The 19,604-nt window shown below is 42.0% G+C and overlaps 3 protein-coding genes across 3 annotated transcripts; 1 reads left to right on the forward strand and 2 right to left on the reverse strand.

Annotated features, from left to right (window-relative positions):
• Window positions 1–2,728: 2,728 nt before the first annotated feature.
• On the reverse strand, window positions 2,729–5,858 carry LOC149282120 (2-(3-amino-3-carboxypropyl)histidine synthase subunit 2-like). The gene is made up of 6 exons (XM_089498616.1): window positions 5,700–5,858; window positions 5,315–5,427; window positions 4,695–4,915; window positions 3,846–4,478; window positions 3,356–3,541; window positions 2,729–2,853 (listed from the first exon to the last, which is right to left on the reverse strand). The coding sequence occupies exons 1-6, from the start codon at window positions 5,856–5,858 to the stop codon at window positions 2,729–2,731; spliced, it is 1,437 nt and encodes a 478-aa protein (XP_089354742.1).
• Window positions 5,859–7,858: 2,000 nt separating this feature from the next.
• On the forward strand, window positions 7,859–11,531 carry LOC149282121 (actin-binding protein IPP-like). The gene is made up of 8 exons (XM_089498614.1): window positions 7,859–8,150; window positions 8,325–8,756; window positions 8,847–9,002; window positions 9,690–9,857; window positions 10,089–10,226; window positions 10,439–10,561; window positions 10,639–10,859; window positions 11,307–11,531. The coding sequence occupies exons 1-8, from the start codon at window positions 7,859–7,861 to the stop codon at window positions 11,529–11,531; spliced, it is 1,755 nt and encodes a 584-aa protein (XP_089354740.1).
• Window positions 11,532–13,202: 1,671 nt separating this feature from the next.
• LOC149282122 (transmembrane protein 69-like) lies at window positions 13,203–19,604 on the reverse strand. Its single transcript, XM_089498572.1, has 3 exons — window positions 19,531–19,604; window positions 14,305–14,365; window positions 13,203–13,919 (listed from the first exon to the last, which is right to left on the reverse strand). The coding sequence occupies exons 1-3, from the start codon at window positions 19,602–19,604 to the stop codon at window positions 13,203–13,205; spliced, it is 852 nt and encodes a 283-aa protein (XP_089354698.1).

The raw sequence follows: 19,604 nt of genomic DNA on the forward strand, positions 1-19,604 counted from the left end.
TCTCATCTGTCTTCACACTCAGCTGCCTGTTCAGCACTGGAGGGGTTAATGTTCACTTGCAGCCTTTCCCAGTGCCCAATACAGACCTCCATGCTCTGAAACCAGGGGCATTGCTAGATCTCCAAAAGATCCAGGGCTACAGCCCATAGCAGATAAAATAGCAGTGGAGTCCGCTTTTGCAGCCGTTACTGTGCACACAGCACACACACACACATATATATATACATATATACACACACACATATACATATATATATATATATATATACACACACACACACACATATATATATATATACACACACATACACACATATATATATATATATATGTATACACACACACACATAATTTACACATGTATATATATATATATGTCTTGTTTTGTCTAACACACACACGCACATATATATATATACATACACACATAATTTACACATGTCTATATACATACATATATATATATATATATATATATATGTCTTGTTTTGTCTAAAGGCTGTCCTGTGCAGCAGGCAATCACTCTCAAGGGCTCCATGTATAAAGTGGATATAGAGGCAAAAAGTGATCATCGTTAACTATGCGTCTACCCAGAATCCCTTGTGGTTGTGGCAGCACCATGATTTTTGAGGGGAAAAACAAGCCTCCTGCGTTGTCTGGTGTCTGTAGATGAGTGTTTATTTTGTTTGGCATACATTCTTTTGCTATTGGAGTTAATTCCAGTGTGCATTATACTTAAATACAAGAATGGAGTCATTTTAATTTTGTCTTCATCTTCTAAAAACATATTTTTGTTAATACCAAACAGCAAAGGGTCCACGGAAACATTGTATGGAAATAAGAAAATGCTGACAATTTTAAACCACGTATAGCCTTTATTTGGGAAACTTTTATGTGATAATTTGTGCTGAAGGAGCTCTTTTATTGCCATTTCATAATAATCCCTTCTCCACACGTTCTTAATGAGCTGACCCTGAAACACTTGAAATATTAACCCTTTAATAGCCCATCATAAAGATTGTACGTGCGTTACCAAAATGGCACATGGAAACCTCGATTTGTCATTCTTTAAGGATGCACTTGAGTCACCTGCATTCAAGCAGGGATATCATCCACAACACACTACTAGCAAAAGCACCAATCGGCAGTCTTCGACATGATCGCAGCAGGGAAGACCAGAAAGAAGTCGGCTCCAGCCTGTGTGACCCTGGGAATCCACCCTGCACCTTGATACACCGTAGAGCGCCATTCACTTAAACGCATGATGTTCATCATGATGTATTTAGTGTATACGGAATGCCATTAGGGATGTGCATGGGTTAAAAGTAAGGTATCAAACCTGTCCTATCAATAATCAGCAAGTTGACATAAGGGGGTGATAGAGCTCCTGGGAACAGGATGGTAAGATGGATACCCCTATTACATGTTTTAATAATATATATATTTCTTAGATTAGTCTGGAAATAGCATTGTGTTGAATTGCATTAAAGTATGAAGTAAACAAACCGCCACCAAATACTTCATTACTAGTCTCAGATTAAATTACATTTCAAAAATATTGCTGTTTATTCTTTTTATAATATTTCCAGTTTTTGCAGAATATGTTTTCAGGCAGCCACATTTGTATGAGTTTGCGCTCTGTTATCCGACGCCTTATCATACTGCCTGTGGGAGACAGTAGAATGGCTCAGTCTTAATCACTCAGTTTGGTCAAAATGAGATTGGGCTTTGGTCACCGACCGACATTATGGTATATAGTGCTGGGTGTCATAGCTGTACACTGGCTGAGGTTATTCTCAAAGGAAAAAATATTTTTTCTGTAGAACTTCCACTCCATGTTTCTTTGCCAGCCTATGCCCTGCACGCTTTTCAAAGCCAAAAACATACTTGTTATACTGGGCATAAGGCTGTGGGTTAAACAGGTGCCCTAACTGGTAGGAGAAACATTTCTCACCATCCAAATAATAGAATAGATAACAACGTAGTGAAAATGTTTAAACAAAATTATGACTATATAATACAAGTGCATCAAACACCAAAGAAGGCATCATCGGCACCGGTTTGCAATGTGACCAATTATTCTATAAAATTTTATAAAAACAAGAGAAAATTATTTTATTGCCCATCACACGACAGGAGATACAAGTCCTCCACGTGATAGATATTAGGGTTTGTTCGCTAAATTGAAGGTGCTGGGGCTTCAGCTCCTTCCCTTGACTATCCATTACGAAGCACCAACAATGGTAGGTTTCTCCTGCAAGAAGGACCAATGCAGTCCTTTATAATTCGATAGGCGAGGATACTTAGAAGAAACCTCACTAATTTAACCATACATTATACAGGGCCAGCCAAGCTCTCCAGCAGAAAGTCATTGGGTTTGGCTCATCATATCGTATAGCTTAAAGAACAATGTTTCTAGGAAGCTCTTTCCGCGAGCAGCATGTACAGAACGGCTAACGCGGGAGGCAGCGGATGTGTATTGTGTTCTGAAATGATTATTTGCACAGAATAAAGTCCTGCACTTTACAGTCCAAAGGAACTATATTAAGTTCTCAATAGTTTCAGAACTTTCTGGTAACCGGAGGAATAATGGAGGATAAGGCATGGCGTCATGAGGCAAGGTGCTGACGCTCTCTGTTAACCTCTGATGGTTCTGTCCATCCTCCGGCCACGTAAAACAGCACCATATTAAACATGAGATTCCGTCTCTTTATAATAGATTTCAATGTCAGCTGTTTATTTCATCCTCATACGCTATGGCGATTCCCCTGCGACCTTCCACTGCTTTCGCCGCAGCCGTCTGACCCAGTGCCTTGTCCAGACCCTGCCAGCTACGAGAAGCCAAAAACGATGCTGAAAAGAAAAAGATTGAGAAAAATTAATGAGGACCATAAAACACATCTTCATCCAAGATATAGCACTTCTGGGTTAATTGAAGCACTTGACAGACTCTGAAACCCAAGCCAATATGCAGACACACATAGGCGAGGGTCTCGTGAGTTACGCAGCGCTGACGTGACCCCAATACTAAGGAACGACCTTTACGAAGTGTATTCTGTATAATGCTGGGAGATCCTGTCTATCAGTCTCTGCTCCTCTTCACGAGTTTTGGACAGGAGTTCTGGTTAAAAGTGGGTCCAATCTTTGTGGACTCCGCAATTTTAGATATTTTATTTCTTTCAATAAAATCCAAACATGCTACGTGGCCACAAGTAATAAAAGAACAGAGATGCAGACAGCCCTCTGACAGGCCATCAGTCACCTAGATAGACTAGGAAAGGAGTCAAGTTATTGGACACTCTACAAAAAAAGCAGATACGGCATGGATTGTTGGATGGAATTAATGTCCTTTTACCTGCCGGCCCCAGCTCAGCCATTGTAGTATTGTTATTTCTTTGGGCCAGAGTCATATCGGTCTCTTTTAGTGGAGCTTCCGGCGCAGAAAGTTGGAACGAGCGTAATCCCCCAGTTATCAGAGAGACGTCTGTACGATCGGAGCCCGAGGGGTCAATCTCTGGGAACTCTACATAGACAGAGCCACCTGTAACAAAATTACTTCAGGTTTAGCACTTTACCAACGGAGTATTCAAATGTCAGTGCGTGATAAACAGAACTTGTATTTACCTGATTCAAGAGTTTAAATATCTAGAAGATTTTTAACAATTTCTAATTTTCTAACAATGTATTCTCTTTCTGCTTCACTGATAGTGTTGTATATAGATGGAGCAGCCTCCTAGCAGAAGTGGTAGAGGTGAATACAGCGAGGGAATTTTAGCACGTATGGGACAGGCATATGGCTCCTGAATATGACGTCATATCCCACTTTATTCTGCCAATACGCTTACCTGGAAGCAGCTCCCTGAAATCTGTGATACAGTAACCTTTCCACTCCCGGGCTGGATTGCACGCAACCTCCATCTCATCTGGAGTAACTACCGGCCGGTAGAAGCCACTGGAGTCCAACAGAGAGTTCTCAGGACAAGCCACTAAAACAAAAACGTCCACCTCTGGGAAGTTGGCCAATTTGGCCGGGTTGAGCTTGCCCATGGACAGCATGTAACTCTTCTTTCCAGCCAGATGGATAATGTCCTTCAGGTGTTTTAGAGCAGAGAGGTAATCAGAGACACCTAGTGTTCCCACCAGAATGCCAACGACTTTGGCATCACGCGCCTTCTCTATTAAGTAAAATCTCCTCATCAGAGCACGGTTCACGTTGAGTCCTTCTTTCCGACCCTCGCCTGTCTCGGGGTTAAAGCTGAAAAATGGGCAACGTGGCCAGGTAAGCATGAAGTTGTTGAGCGTTGGACCTTCCCCTCCTATGTAGAAGAAGCTGTAGCCATCTGGCCAGAGCTTTGGATCAGGTGAGAATCTGCGGCCAGATTTCAAGACATCCCCATCGGAGGAAAGTTCCTCGTACTTTGTTAACTTGGAGAAGATCACATGGGGGTAACCTGGGGCAAGCAGGGCTTCCAGCATTGCTGCAGAGAAACGAACAAAGCACCATTATGGTACAATAAAAAAAATCCAACATTTTAAAGTAATCAACAAATTCTCAATGAAAAAGCCGATCGACACAAAAGCAATAGGTATATCATACCCAGGCATTCTTAATCTCCGCTTCCATGCCATTATGGTCAAGCAAGATAGTAAATAAGTAATTAAAGACAAAGTACCGACAGAAATCAGAAACGTACCTATAGCATGATGGTAAACCACATCGCTCAGGATGACCACAGCACTCTCAGGCTCAGGGAATAACTTTCGAAATACTTCTGCACATAGGTTGACATCAACTGCCTTGCGTCCGAACACATACGACACCGGGAGGCGGATGCACGGACTGAGACAGGCTCTTCCATAATGAACAAGAACGTCTGCATTCACGTGCTGTGCGGCTACTTCGTCCACACAGCAGCTGCCGGAACCAAGAGGAAGGAAACAGAGGTTAGCATGGTGGCTCTCAAAAGATTTTTGATGAGCCACGATTTTGAACGTCTATCTGGCTTAATAGCGGCGCAACGTGTTATTCCAATACTTGTTCAGGCACTCAAGGTTCCTGGGACAATGTTCCGATTTCTGTACTTACTGAACTAGAAAAGTGTTAATTTCAGCAGAGTAGGTGGAACAGCGCCTTTAATTGGCTCACAAAGAATTCCCCGGCTTATACAGTAAATGTGAAAGATGCTCCATCTTGCTAAAGAGCTTGTGCTTCTCTTTCTTAATAAAAAAGTTGATTCTGCTAAGTCGTTGAAGTGAGGGAAGGGTTTCAGAGATATATTCACGGGCTGTGACAGCGTAGACAGCTGATAATAACCTGCCATAGGAGGTATCTCCCAGGATGTAGACTTTGGCTCCCGTGGCTCCTTCTAGTTTTCTGGCTATCGTGACTGAATCCTCCAAGAGCTCATCGGGAAACTGTAGAGCCACCTGCGGAAAGATAAGGACGATCGCGATTAACCGGGCAGGAAAAAAAACTATTTAGACTTCACACATCACAGAAAAAAAAATCTCACCGAAGCGCAAATGCATTAACCGAATATAATCAAGCTGAACGAGGGCGACCTGTCAGCTATTTCTTTTTTCTATTAAAACACAACTTCAAATAATTAAAAAAAAAGTTTTTTCTGTTGCTATGGCAATCAAACATTACCACCGATGTTTTCAGATGAAGGACCCAGAGCAGAGGTGATGTTACTTACCCTCCGGGCATCTTTCTCCTGGATGAAAGCAACAGTTTTCTCAATCTCGTACACCTCGTCCAGTTCTTTCTCCGTGATCGGACTGCCTGCTGGTTCCGCGATGCTGAGTTTTCTATTGATCACGTCCTCTTCGTTACTACTGAACAAGGCGGTAGCCATGGCGAGGCAGCTGATGGGAAGCCTGCAAATTAAATACATTATCCTTTACATCACTTAGCCGAAAAGCAGGCGCATAGTCCCTATACCGGCTAATATTTTAATATATGGATAGTACTTGTTTAGCGTGTTATTAACATACATTATTTAGTAGGCCATTTCACTATGGAAATTATATATTTTTTTAAAAGTTATGTTAAGAACTTTTTTTTTCTTGCATTATTATTTATAGTTTTATATAGCGCTTATATATATATATATATATATATATTCTGTAGCACTGTACAAAAGGGTAGATGGGACATAATTAGTATATAACATAATAAGATAACATATAGAAACAAGAGGTGTTGAGGGCTTAAAATAACCTCTATTTTCCATAGGATTGAGGAGTATGGCCAACCATTACCACGGTATCGGTTATCATGACTACAACGTTATAAAATGGTTCAAACCCACGGGGCTAAAATGGTTAACTTTATCACAAAGACTAAGAAAAATATTTTATGAAGAATAATCATTAATCCCCATTTATCACCTACCAGGTGCCACGATGGCATGAACCGTGGCCCTATCCTGTGCGCAGTCCGCCTGCCTCCGGTATAAACGATCACCGCAACATAGGAAGCAATGACAGCGTTTCAGTCCCCAGCATCAACTCACATGGCCAAAGAGCCCACTTCCGAGTGTCAGGAGCCAATCAGGTTTGGAGTCTTCGTGCCACCGCAAAGATGGCCGCCGTAACGCACACACATACTTCCTGCTACGTACCGTTGATGCGCCCGTACAAGGGTGATGACGTCACGGAGCCGCTGTTTTATAACTGGGAATAGCTGATTGGAGAGGTAATGCTTCGTGTCGTTTGTATGGCAGGGAAGGGTCTGACAGCCCCGGTGATACCAAAAACCTGCGAGGGGTTTCTTATTTGCAGGCATTCAGGAGATCAACACATAGAATTCTTGATTAACTAAGGGGCGTACAGGGGGTTTATAAGTGGTGCAGTCACCATAGCAACTCATGGAAAATAGCCCAGTCGATTGCTCCTCTGTTACCTCTTTTGCCCCAGGGTTACCCTTTTTTTAATATCCTCCATTGGACATCTTTATAAAGAGCATGACTTGTGCCCCCTTGTGAATATTGTCCAATGTGGCAAAATGGTTCATTTTAAAGGGACCGTTTACACTCCGTGACCTCCCCGCTAAAGTACTTTTAATATAAAAAATATGCATTCTTTGAAAACAACAACAAAACAATCCAGAACTTATCTTGGGGAGAAGCTCAAGTTCACCTCCTCGTCTGTAGTCAGATGATTCTCGCCACTGATTGGCTACATGAAGCAGTCAGTGGCAGGAAAATGCTCCAATCAAAATCATCTCAATAGATTCCTGGCCGAGACAGGACTTGAGAGGACCGTAGGTAAGTATATAATGCTCATGGACAGACGCATCTCCTGCGCGGAAGACAAAAAAGAAGAGGCGCAAATGTATGTGGGGGATAATGCAGCCCCCCTTGAATTTGCAAGGGAGAGACTGTGGAAACTGCTATAAAATGCATTAAAGTATATGTGATGGTTAGAGTGTCCCTTTAATTATTCATTTGTAAGCCGCTGTGTTTGAATGAACTGCATTAGATGTGACTGTAGATAGCCCAGTCATTTCTTATTGGAGAGTAAATAAGTGAACTAGCCTTCGGAGTTCAGATTACGGACAGTAGGAAAACAATGGAATGCTTCGGAATACGGACAGTAGGAAAACAATGGAATGCTTCGGAATACGGACAGTAGGAAAACAATGGAATGCTTCGGAATACGGACAGTACGGAAAACAATGGAATGCTTCGGAATACGGACAGTAGGAAAACAATGGAATGCTTCGGAATACGGACAGTACAGAAAACAATGAATTTGATTAAAGCGGACGAGGTGCTGTTTTGTTGCTGTGGTTTGACTATTTCTTTTATTGCCTCTTTCCAGAGCTCGTCTCTCTTGTCTTCCATCGTCTGCCATGGATCCTGAGACTCCCCCAAAACCCACCAGCTGCCTGCGCTCTGCGAGTAAACACTCTCAGCGTATTCTCTCCCAGATGAACAGAATGAGGCTGCAGAAGGAGTTCTGTGACGTACAAATTCAAATCGGAGAAAGGGTTTTCGGGCTGCACAAGCTGGTCCTGGCTGCGAGCAGCCCGTACTTTTCCGCGCTGTTTGCCGGGGGTATGAAAGAGTCCTCGAATGAGGTGGTGCAGATCCAGGGAGTGGGGCCCAGTAGCTTTGAACTGCTCTTGGACTTCATCTACACAGGTACTTTGTCATAGCTGCCCATGTATATTGTGCTTCTAATGCCTTTCTGAGACATATCAAGATCCGTCATCGGTTTTTGTTGTCTGTGCCGCACCTGTCAAGGTTCAGATATTTATGCTCTAGAAGAGACATTCGCTGTTCTTCTAATTGTGTTTGTACTTCATATCTGACCAGGGTCAGTGAAAATCACCCCAGGGAACGTCCAGGAGCTGATGACAGCCGCAGACATGCTTCAGCTGAGCCTTGTTGTGGAATTGTGTTGTGAGTTCCTGAAAGAACAGATCGATCCAGCTAACTGCATAGGGTTCTTCCAGTTCTCCGAGCAGCTGGCCTGTCAACCCCTCATTGAATTCACAGAGAGCTTCATCCATGCACATTTTCCAGAGGTGGAGGCGGAAGACGAATTTCCCTCTCTCACCAAAGAACAGCTAATACGGATCTTACGTAGCGAAGAGCTCTGTATTGAGGACGAGCATCAGGTCTTCTCTGCTGCTATGCTATGGCTTCAGCGGGACGTAGCGGCTCGTAAAAGACATGTTGTAGAGGTTCTGGAGCCTGTTCGCTTCTCTTTGCTGCCTCCACAAAGACTTCAAAAAAACATTGAAGGTAAACACAGATACACGACCCTCGTATATCCAGATAAGAGCGAGAGAGACTGTTTTTACAAGTGTGCTCTTCTTTCCTGTGGTCCTATAGATGTGAGTGACTTCAGCTTGCGAGTAGCACTGCAGACGCTGCTGAGGGAATACTATGAACCCGGCCACTCACCCAAAGACAAGAAGCACTGCAGCTTTCTGCAAATACCTCGCGTCCGCCCTCGCCGAAAAGCCCGTAAATTCATCTATGCCATTGGTAGGGATCATTGGAATCACTGATGAAATGAAAACGCAAGTGTGACTCTTACGGCAGTCTTTGGCGTATCGGGTTTTATTCACTAAATGGAGAGTTGTGGTCCTAACTCTCTCGCTTCACTATTCATTATGAAGGGCCAATGCTGGTATGTGACTTATGCATTATACAAAAGAAAATGTGTCAGGAGACTTAAGAAATCTAGCTTATTTAAGTATACATTGTACAGGGCCAGACAAGGACCTGCTGCAGAAGCTCACTGGGGTTTGACCTTCATAATGTATAGTGAAGTTAAGGAGCTGAAATATAACTCTCCAGTCAGCTCTCCTTGTAGTAAATAAACCATATTTTGGCATTTGACAGATAAAGCATTGAAATGTGGATTTCCAAATAGCCCATGACTGCAGTTAATTAATAATCGGATGTTTAGCCAGTCCCAAGCGGGACAGAATTAACCTTGGTGAATCCTGCAATATTCAGCTGAAGAGCCTCAAAGAAACATTGAATTGAAGCATTATGGTCAGTGTTCCGCTAACACACGGTTTTTATTAGTGATCAAATAGGGTTTTTTCGAGGGAAAGTAAGAATATTGTAGAAATATTGTAATTTGTCTTATCTAGGGACCCTGTATGCTGTCTTAGAATTTTGTTCCTGGTATACAGTCCTATTTCAACTTCTTCCTCTGTCCAGGTGGTTACACGCGACTCCAGGGGGGCCGCTGGAGTGACAGCCGAGCTCTTAGTTGCGTGGAGCGCTTCGATACCTTCTCGCAGTACTGGAGCACAGTGTCGTCTCTGCACCAAGCTCGCAGCGGCATGAGCGTGGCTGTACTGGACGGCAGGATCTATGTGATTGGAGGTATAGCGTGACTGAGTCCAGTACCCTGTAGCATCAGCCACCTTCCCGGACAATCAGTACAGTAATAAAATGCAATATATATATATATATATATATATATATATATATATATATATATATATGTGTGTGTCACATACAAGAGAAACCTGGTTATTTATATGCCATATATTTGTTACTTTTATTGTTATTAGTCCCTGGGTTTAACGGGTCTCTATTTCTCCTTTAATTAAGGTGAAAAGGACTCTATGATTTTTGACTGCGTGGAGTGCTACGACCCAGTGAGTAAGCAGTGGGCAGCCGTACCCTCTATGAACCAGCCACGCTGTGGGCTTGGCGTGTGCGCCTGTCACGGAGCCATCTATGCTCTGGGTGATTCCTCTTTCTTGCATCCTCTTTACTCAGCAGAATAGTAATATTCAAACTAACCAAACCACGTTTAAAGCGGATATCAAGGAGCTCAAAGCATATATACCGATTTACCGTCGAAGAACGGTAACCGGTTCCAATAGTCTTAGTGATTTTTCAGTGTGCCGGACAGCCTGTATCAGATCGATCACGGGGTAACCGTACTTTGCTTGCAGGTGGCTGGGTCGGTGCGGAAATCGGAAATGGCATTGAACGATTTTCGCCAGAAGAGAATGCTTGGCAGACAATAGGAAGTATGGCAGTGTCCAGATATAACTTTGGCTGCTGCGAAAGACAAGGTATGAGTTAGTGTTATACTAACCCTGTCTGTGGTACATTTTACCGGCTCACTCATATATGATATCCGCGCTTTCAGGACTGATCTATGTGGTTGGTGGCATCAACCACGAAGGGGTAGAGTTGTCCTCTGCAGAGGTTTACGATCCCATCGCCAGGCGTTGGACGGCGTTACCACCGATGCGTACCCGCAGGGCGTACCTGGGAGTTGCTGCTTTAGATGACTTTCTCTATGCGGTGGGCGGCTGGAACGAGAGACAAGATGCGCTCAATAGTGTAGAGGCGTTCTCCTTTGAAGAGGTACCGAGGTCTAAGGAATGCCTTGGATTATACCAATGATGTTAGTTCTTAAAGGCTGTTCGTAATGCATTTTATGGCCATGAACTAGTTTTTATTGTGATATGTGGAGGAATTTACAGCATACCAACCACCGGCCATAAGCACAGTTACTTTAATTACACTCATTTTAGGTGAAATCTGGTGCATTTTTAAGATAGAAAGGTAGATGGCCTGCAAAGTATGAAAATCAGTACGTTTGGGATGGTGGGATCTGTCTAAATAGGCAATAGTAATGTGGTAAATTATATTGGTTTATGCAATGAGGTTATTGTCTGGAGATTAATTTTGCTAATATCGGATTAAGTTTTAAATATATGTAAGATAAAGTTATTAATTTATGGAGAAGTATTTTAGGATTATGTTTGGTTATAATGAATCTATATTTTACGCTTTATTTCCCGATTTTAGGAGGAGTGGGTCGAGGTTTCACCAATGAAGAACCCCAGGGCAGGAGTAGCTGTGATTAGCGTCGGTGGGCTACTCTACGCAGCTGGGGGCCGGGCAACCATCCAGAATTTCTCAGCCCCCGTTACATTTGATTCCGTAGAGGTTTATAATCCGCACACGGATTCCTGGACTGAAGTCAGCGGCATGATTACTAGCCGATGCGAGGGGGGTCTGGCGGTGCTCTGACCAAGTTCTTAAAAACAATCACATTATATTCCGGTTATCGTGACGAGGTATCCGGCTCTCGAATTAAAAACCTCCTTTCTGGACAGAGCACAATAAAGCCTCCCAACTGCCGCTCCTTTTACAGAAAGTCTGCTTTTCAGAGGATGGTGCTAGTTTTCACCACTTTCCAGGTGTGAACAAAATGTCGGCCTCCAAATTCTTGTATTTATATTTATTATTTGGCGGCAGCGCAGTGCGATGGACGTGAGATGATACTTGGTCTTATAATAGTATAATCAAGCAAGAAAGCACTTTTCTGTTGATTGGGTTAATTTACAAAACCCGTTCAACTGGAACAAACGTCTAGCTCTTCATGCGCGATGGGAACGATCACCAAAAGGACTTCTACTTACCAGCAATTTAGTAAAGTTTATTATATAGTTTATTTACCACATTAGAGCTTCTTGCTTCGCTGGTTGACAATCCACTAGATAAATAAGCATTGTTTTTCTCACAATGGGAATCACGCCTATGGACAAAAGCAGCTATAAATAATCCACAATAGTTTGGATTTTGGGGTTGAACTAAAAATCCCAGAATTCGCTGCCATTCTTATAAAGACCGCTGGGCCGCCTGCAGCTGGCTTTGGTGTGAATGTATAGTAATGGCTGCTTATTTTCTTGACTAGATATATAATTTTAAGTATTTGAAAGCAAACAAATATTTCTATAATATGAGTTTGAATAAAATATTTTTTTCTATTGATGTGTGATGTAAATGCTACATCAAGTAGCCCATCAAGTGATCCATTGTATTCTGTTACACAACTAATGAATTAGGCATTTTGTTTAAATGTTTGCACTAACCAGGGAACACTAAACATATTAGCTGCATTACTTCAGTACCCATAACAGGGGGCAACTGCAGTGGGCTACAGCCAGAAGGGCTGACCTGGCCCTGGATTATGTATTTTCTTCTTCTGTGCTGTAACAGTGACAAAAACAAAAACCTATACTTTCATCCAATAAATTCCTTTTATCTACATATGGCCCTGGATCCGGCCATATTTTTGTTTGGGTGGCTTTGGGTACCTTGTATAAACACCACACTGAGCTATTACTTTATGGTCATGGGGTCCATTCCTTCATAAACCTACATTATTCAGAATGTCTGACTGGGAAATTACAAAAACCGTTCCACAGGAGGAACATTATTGAGGCGGGTGTTTGCATAGTAAACCCATCCTTTTAAAATATTTTTATTAGGGATATTACAAAAAGGTTTTAAAGGTTAAGATCTATCTTTTTCAGAAACAAAAGTCTCTAACACGGTAGTCGTTCCTCGTCAAATAAGCCAAAGGGCTAATGGTTTAAGTAAATCAGAAGAAAGCTTTAGAGGGTGGCAGCTGCAGTTTAATGCTGATAAATGTAAAATAATACAATTGGTATGTAAAGATCAAAAGGAAAATATAGCATTGGGGGACTGTGCTGTACGTGCCACATTAACTCATGAACGTGAATCACAGATTCAGTGAATGACTCGTCTGCACCCCCCTCCAGTCTCCTGTTGCTATCAGTATATGGACATAAAGCTGTTTATAATGTCTAGCAAGAGACCTTACATCAGACTTTGCAAATATGTTTTATTTTACAAACGCGTCTAAAACTGTATATGTAGGGTGTGGGTCAAAGTTCAGGTTGTCTTCATGTTCAAGGATTTGTGAGGATATACACTTGAAAATACTAAAGTGCCTACTAGAGAAAGTATAGCTACTAAGGTTAGAATAGCTCTCAGTGCCTTAAACCAAGGCGGGTAGGTTGGGAGCAGAGAGAGATCGTAATGCAAAGCAATTCCTAAGCCCATGATTACAAACAACGCTGACTCCGATAGGTCTTCCCTGAAGAGTAATGCCAGCCAGGCCAAGAGAGCGGGCACTGTGCTGTTGGCGAGGTTCTTCCAATCAGGCTTGGCAGGACTGCCCTCTGGAATGGCAAAGCCCCAGCGGACACCGCCAAGGAAGGACAGTATCGAAGCTCCGTATGCCATCTGTGCAAAGGCCACCTCTGGGTAGTAGCAAGCGGTTGCGTTCATGACGAGAGGAGCAGCAACAAAGGGAATTAGACCTCCCAATCCTAAGTAAAGAGCGGGCTTTGGAGCGTCTTTAAGAGATCGCATGTCATATCTCAGCAGATCCAGCTCCCGGGGCTCAGGTTCTTCCTGAACTTTCCTCTTCTTTAGATGGGAGTTAGAGGTGTGTATCTCCACTTTGTGGATTAGGCTTGGGAAAGTCAACTGCAGAGCTGCCTCGTGTGGCGTAAAAATGCATCTCTTTATGTTGAGCCCCGAGGACACACCTGGAAATAGCCTCTGCTTACTTGCAAAGGATAATGGAGATGTCTTTTCACAGAACTAAAAAAAAAAAAAAAACAGAAAAGGGTACACCAGGTTTTTTGGAGAATTTGATAGTTTTTAATCATCCAAGTATATTTTCTGCATATACAATGAATGTATATCACCAGACCAAGTGAAATCCCAATATACACAAGCTATTTATGAATGGTGGAATGGCGCAGAATCCCAGTATAAGTGGTAGCGGCTAACACGGTAAGGGAATTTAAACACGCGTGTGATAGACATATGGCTCCTGAATCTGTGTTTCTAATAAAGTATCCACAACAAAAATTAAGACAACCAAAGCAGGCTAATATTAAAACAGGTCTGTGCTTAAATATTTAAAAAAATAGATTATTTCCAGTTTTTTTTTTAACTTAATTTGTATTTATAATGCAAATACCTGCACCGCTAGTGGGATCCCCCTCCAGCCAAATCGAGCCAGCATCTCCGCAACCTCAAACCTGGAAAAAACAGCAAAAAAACTTTATTAATACTTAAGTGAAGGAAACAATATGATAAATATATTGCATAAAGGTATAATAATTGGGGTGTTTTGTTATAACCCCAAATATTTCAATTGTACAGCGCTGTGGAATATGTTAGCACTTAATAAAAGGAAAATAATAAGATAAAATACCATAATATGGGAAGTTCTAAAGAAACTAGACATTTTTGTAACTGATGGGCTGATTGAAAGCTTGTGGCAGACATTTATACATGTTTGATCCACAAACAATGCATTTATCATATTTACTGATATTATAGTCTTACTTGTCGTGTGATAAGGATTTTTAGAATAGCTGCGCATTATAACTTTAAAACCAATTAGGCTCCAGCAATGGTTCCAGGGATATGTGTGGAGATAATACGTTAAAGTTGGCATCCCTGCTTGAAAGCAGGTGTCTCGATTAAGTGTATCTTTAAATGATGACAAGTCAAGGTTTCCAATTCCATGAGGACCGGGAATAGGGCCGTTAGGCGAGTAACTACATAGTGATGGGCCATTAAAGGGTTAATACTTTAAGAGTCTCAGGGTTACATGTTAATAAAGTTCCACATGTAAACATTATTATGTATTAATTAAACACAATACCACAAGAAATAATTACATGTATGTAATAAGACCTCAGGCGCGTACCTTTACCGGAAGTAGAACTCTAGTCTCCACACTAACCAGACATCTCACTGACAGCGTCCGAGCCGCAGAGAGGTCAGAACCAGGAAGTCACTGAAAATTACATCACATCCTGTGGGCAATGAAGCCATTCAAGTGTGGGCAATGCCTTGCAGAGAATGCTTATGTAGAGTAGCTAAATTAGTCGGTTGTCTGACTTTTATACGCGGTTAAGTTATTTCAAGGAAAACAAAGAACCCTACTCCCATCTATACATAAATTATGAGCATACCCGATTTTTGCCCCACTCTCAGGGTGAAGGGGCAGATTCTCAGGGTCACACAGTCTGGAGATGACTCCTTCCTTCATGTTCTACAATGCGTTGATTCTATGATTATATATAAGGCTCGCAATTGATGTGTTTGCTATTAGTATGTTATGGCTGATATCTCTGCTTGAATACAGGTGTATCTTAAAATAATTACACATTTGGCGAGTCGCTACATAGAATCTTCACAATAGGCTATTAACGGGTTAAAGTTTCAAGAATCTCAGGGTCAGATCATTTAGAAAGTTCCGGAGGTGTACATTAGATATTAAGCAGCCGACTCACAAGCTTACAGTGTGGTTATTGTATACATTCTGACTTTTAAATGCCAAAGGTGGACAGTTTTATGTCTTCGAAGAATTGTTTACAGGTGTGGCTATGGATACTTATGACATCTCTGAGTAACACATTTAAAAGAAGGGCAATCTATTATATAGATATACACATATACATTTCCTGCTGTCCCTTTGCATATTTTCCTGTAGATTAATATCCCAACAAACATTCTGGGCTCCTAGAAAAGAAGGTCCAGATGGGAAGACAGAGGGATCTGTGTTGTAAAAAGGAACTGTCATTCCTTAATAGGGACACTTTGGAGGTATTGATAATTTTTTTCCACAGGCTCTGGCAGATGCACCAGATTTGCCATACACAAACATTTCCAGGAATAATATATATATAATTCAATGATCCATTAACAGCATCATGCTTTCTAACGTTGCCCAGGTATATATATTCTATATAATATATATATATATAATTCTGCCCACGGTATATATTTAATAATAATTTTACGCCGTGTGGCCGCGGGGTGGCGCTGTAGACGGAGGGCTTCAGTGAAAGGCGGGACGCGGGCGCGCTAGACTCCTCAGCCGTCTCTATGATACTGCTCGGGGGCCGCCATTTTGGTGCGCGCTTTGTTATGGTTTGTGAAGAGCAGGAAGCGGGCAAAGGGGTAAAAGGCTAGTTCGGAGTCCTAACGCGGCGAAGATCCTCCGTTCCGAGTGTAAGGTACCTTTGAGGTGAGTGCCTGCATCCGTGGGGCTGAGCTGACGTGTTACCCCCGAGGGAGGGCGGGAATGTCTTGTTTTTGTTCGGCTGGATACAGGGAGGGAGTTAGTCACGTGGCATTCGTTGCACTACGGCACCGAGCCCCCGTGGGCCTTCCTTCTTCGACATGTGGAGCTGTCACCTCAGTGTGCCCTGCAGACTACCGAGGCCAGCAATACGTTGCTGCGTACGTTGGTAATACAAGTGACTAGCCATGCTGATGCAGTGGCCTACACACACACACACACACACACCCCCCTAACTAGACATGACGTGAGTCAAAGGCTTAGAACTAATGGAAGTTTTATTTTACTGGGACGGTGTTAGTATAGTGAAACAGCTTACCAGCAGAAGTGGTAGAGGGTAATACAGTGAGGGTATTTAAACATGCATGGGGTAGGCAAACGGCTCCTGAATCTAAGACGAGGCCAACGACTGATTAAGATCCCGCCGTCTGTTTCTATGACATGGCTCTACACACAGACTAAAAACGGCTGTTCATCACTTTGTGGTCGTGTATGTTGTGAGAATATATGGCTCGTTAACCCCCGCTTGCGTGTACTTTAATAATGTAATAAACATTACAAAGTTCATATTGCTGTGCAAACACAGTGACACCCAACAGGATAGGCGGTCCCAGCAGTAACCGCGGCGCCGTATAACTTTCTTACCTGTGACCCCGCTGTTTTATTTAAAGTGACAGCGTTGCCTGGGTCAGTATAGCTGATGGGTGTATCTTGCGGATCTGTTGATGTATTTATCGTTGTTGGTCTGTATCTATTTGCTGTAGTTGATCTGTTTAATGGAACCCTTGGATTTTTAATACCCCATTAGAATTTTGTCGCACGACTGTTGTTTGTGATACATGAATGTTTTCTTGCCCGCTGGGCCATGCTTTTCAGTGATGCTGAGGCCATCTGTTATGATGTCACTGACACTTTTCCTGCAGCATGGTGTTGTTTTGTTCTGCATGTAAAGGCGAGAGGAGCCCAGGCAGACACGCCCCCTCCACCCTATATATATATATATATATATATATATATATATATACACTTTTTTCGCTTTCAGTTGAATGCGTCACAATCTATGCTGATTAAATGGTGTAATTTCTTTCACCATTTCTTTAATAAATGGGTAAAAATAAAATCTTGCATGCATGATTTTAAATGTTCTGCCAACTATTCTGGTGGTCTCTTGTATAGGGCGCTGTATAGAAGTGCTGTGTCTTTGTAAATATTCTAACAACTCAGAAAATCCGCACCAAATAACGTAGCTGATGTCTGATGGTAATTTCTGGATGTGAGTAGGAATATGGACCTTTCCTTAAGGTTTTTGGACATAAATCATCCTCCAAAATTGTTCAACTAAGAGCCCCCTCTGTATTTTTATTCCCCCATTCAAGTTATGTTTTTATGTATGTGTGTGTATTTACATTTTCTTTTCCCTGAGGGTCAAAGTGCTTTGTAGCAGGAATAACTCATAATACTTTCCATTTGTAGATATTGCAAAAAGTTGACCTTTCATGTTCTGGGTTCGCTGTTATCTCAACAGCCTATCCAAGTATCACAAATATAACATCGCTTTTTAATTGAATTATCGTATGTTTTTATATATATATATATATATACACGCAAATTATATGGGTGTATATCAGTTATTACACTGGGGAAAAATATGACATTTCTTCTTAAAAATGTATGGCCAACTTTACTGTCCTTGCAGGAATAGGCCGTGCCCGCTGGCCGTCGGTATTTTATCATTGATGTAATAGCGCGTCGGTTTTCATCTCCCAGAACTCTCCTAAACTTTGTTGTTCTGTAAATAAACCCCAGAATGTTACGCTAGTACTTGGCGAACGGCAAAACTTTTTTCTATTTGGTCTCAATACAGTGTTTAAAACACGGCACTGAGCTGATGGATTGTGGCTAATGGAGCCCTTCCGTGTTCAGAAGGTCCATGTGGGTAATTTGAATTAAGGCGTTCTATTGTTTAGGCAAAACATGTGCCAGGGTGTAGCTTTCATAAACGGTGCCTTGAAACATGTGAAAACGTGTAACCGCTCCAAACACACAACTTAAAGTGGTAGCAATAATAATCATAATAATAATAATTAATAAACTATGGTTTACTTTCCTTCAAAGCAACCGGTCCCATTTTGCGAAGCAGTTGAGTTTGGCTTTTTTTTTATGACATCCTTAAACGAGTATAAATGTTTGTCGCTTGCTATAGAATGAATTTATGTGCGATGTACACTCCTGGCACTCTGTGGTTGTGTTATCTTATGACAAAAAGCACCTAAACGTTCGTGCCGAGGAATAATAGCACTCCGTAACGTTGTGTCTGATTAGAATAACGATTGGTTGTGCCCGGACAGCCGGCGAGGGGGGTTACACAAAATAATTTGTTATAATTTATCTCCTGTAATATTTGTGGTGTCGTTCCAGAGAAATTCTTCAAGCATATGAAAGAAAATTGTAAAAACAACAAAAAACCAAAACAAAAAAAACCCCATATATATCTTTACACGATAGAAATGTGTGATTTATATGAATGGATATCCCCTACATTCCCATCAGACTTGCACTCGCCTTCTCCAGAGCCCTAAAATCTAGCTCCTGGCTTATGCAGCGCATGGATTATAAATCCCAACCGGAATGAGGATCCTTCCCTGCCGATTAACAGCCTCCCTCGTGGTGCAGAAACAGAGATATAAAGAGAGACCGGACTTAGTGTGAAACGGTAAAACAAATACACTGGACTTCAGAAGTAAGTTTGGTGAAGTCTCCGTGTGGGAAGAGGCTGCAGACCCCGGGGTTAGTTACATGTGATTCATCGCATGTCGGGAATAGTAACGCTTGGGGTGTGATTGGTGCCTGGAAGGGGTATTGCGCTGAGTTCTAACTCTTAATGCTGGATGAATTAAAGCTTTCAGTCATCCATTTATACTTGGATGTCAAGGCGGTGGGAATGAAGATTTTCTGTGTATTTTGGGCTAAACATATTCTTAAATGTATGGATTACTCTTTAGTTGTCGCCTCCAGTTAGTGTAATGTTCACATGTGCAGAGTTTTGCAGGTAAATGCTTTCCTACCCCCTTTTATTGGTACAGATAAGGCATACAGATGGAAACTTACCCAAAACGAAACTCCAGGTAAACATTTGCTCGGGAGTTTTGTAGCGCAGCCAGCAGCGGCTGTTCTGAAGTCAT

This window comes from Sceloporus occidentalis, unplaced genomic scaffold (assembly GCF_023333645.1).
Source record: "Sceloporus occidentalis isolate IW3139 unplaced genomic scaffold, rSceOcc1.0.p SCAF_122, whole genome shotgun sequence".
Lineage (NCBI taxonomy): Eukaryota > Metazoa > Chordata > Lepidosauria > Squamata > Phrynosomatidae > Sceloporus > Sceloporus occidentalis.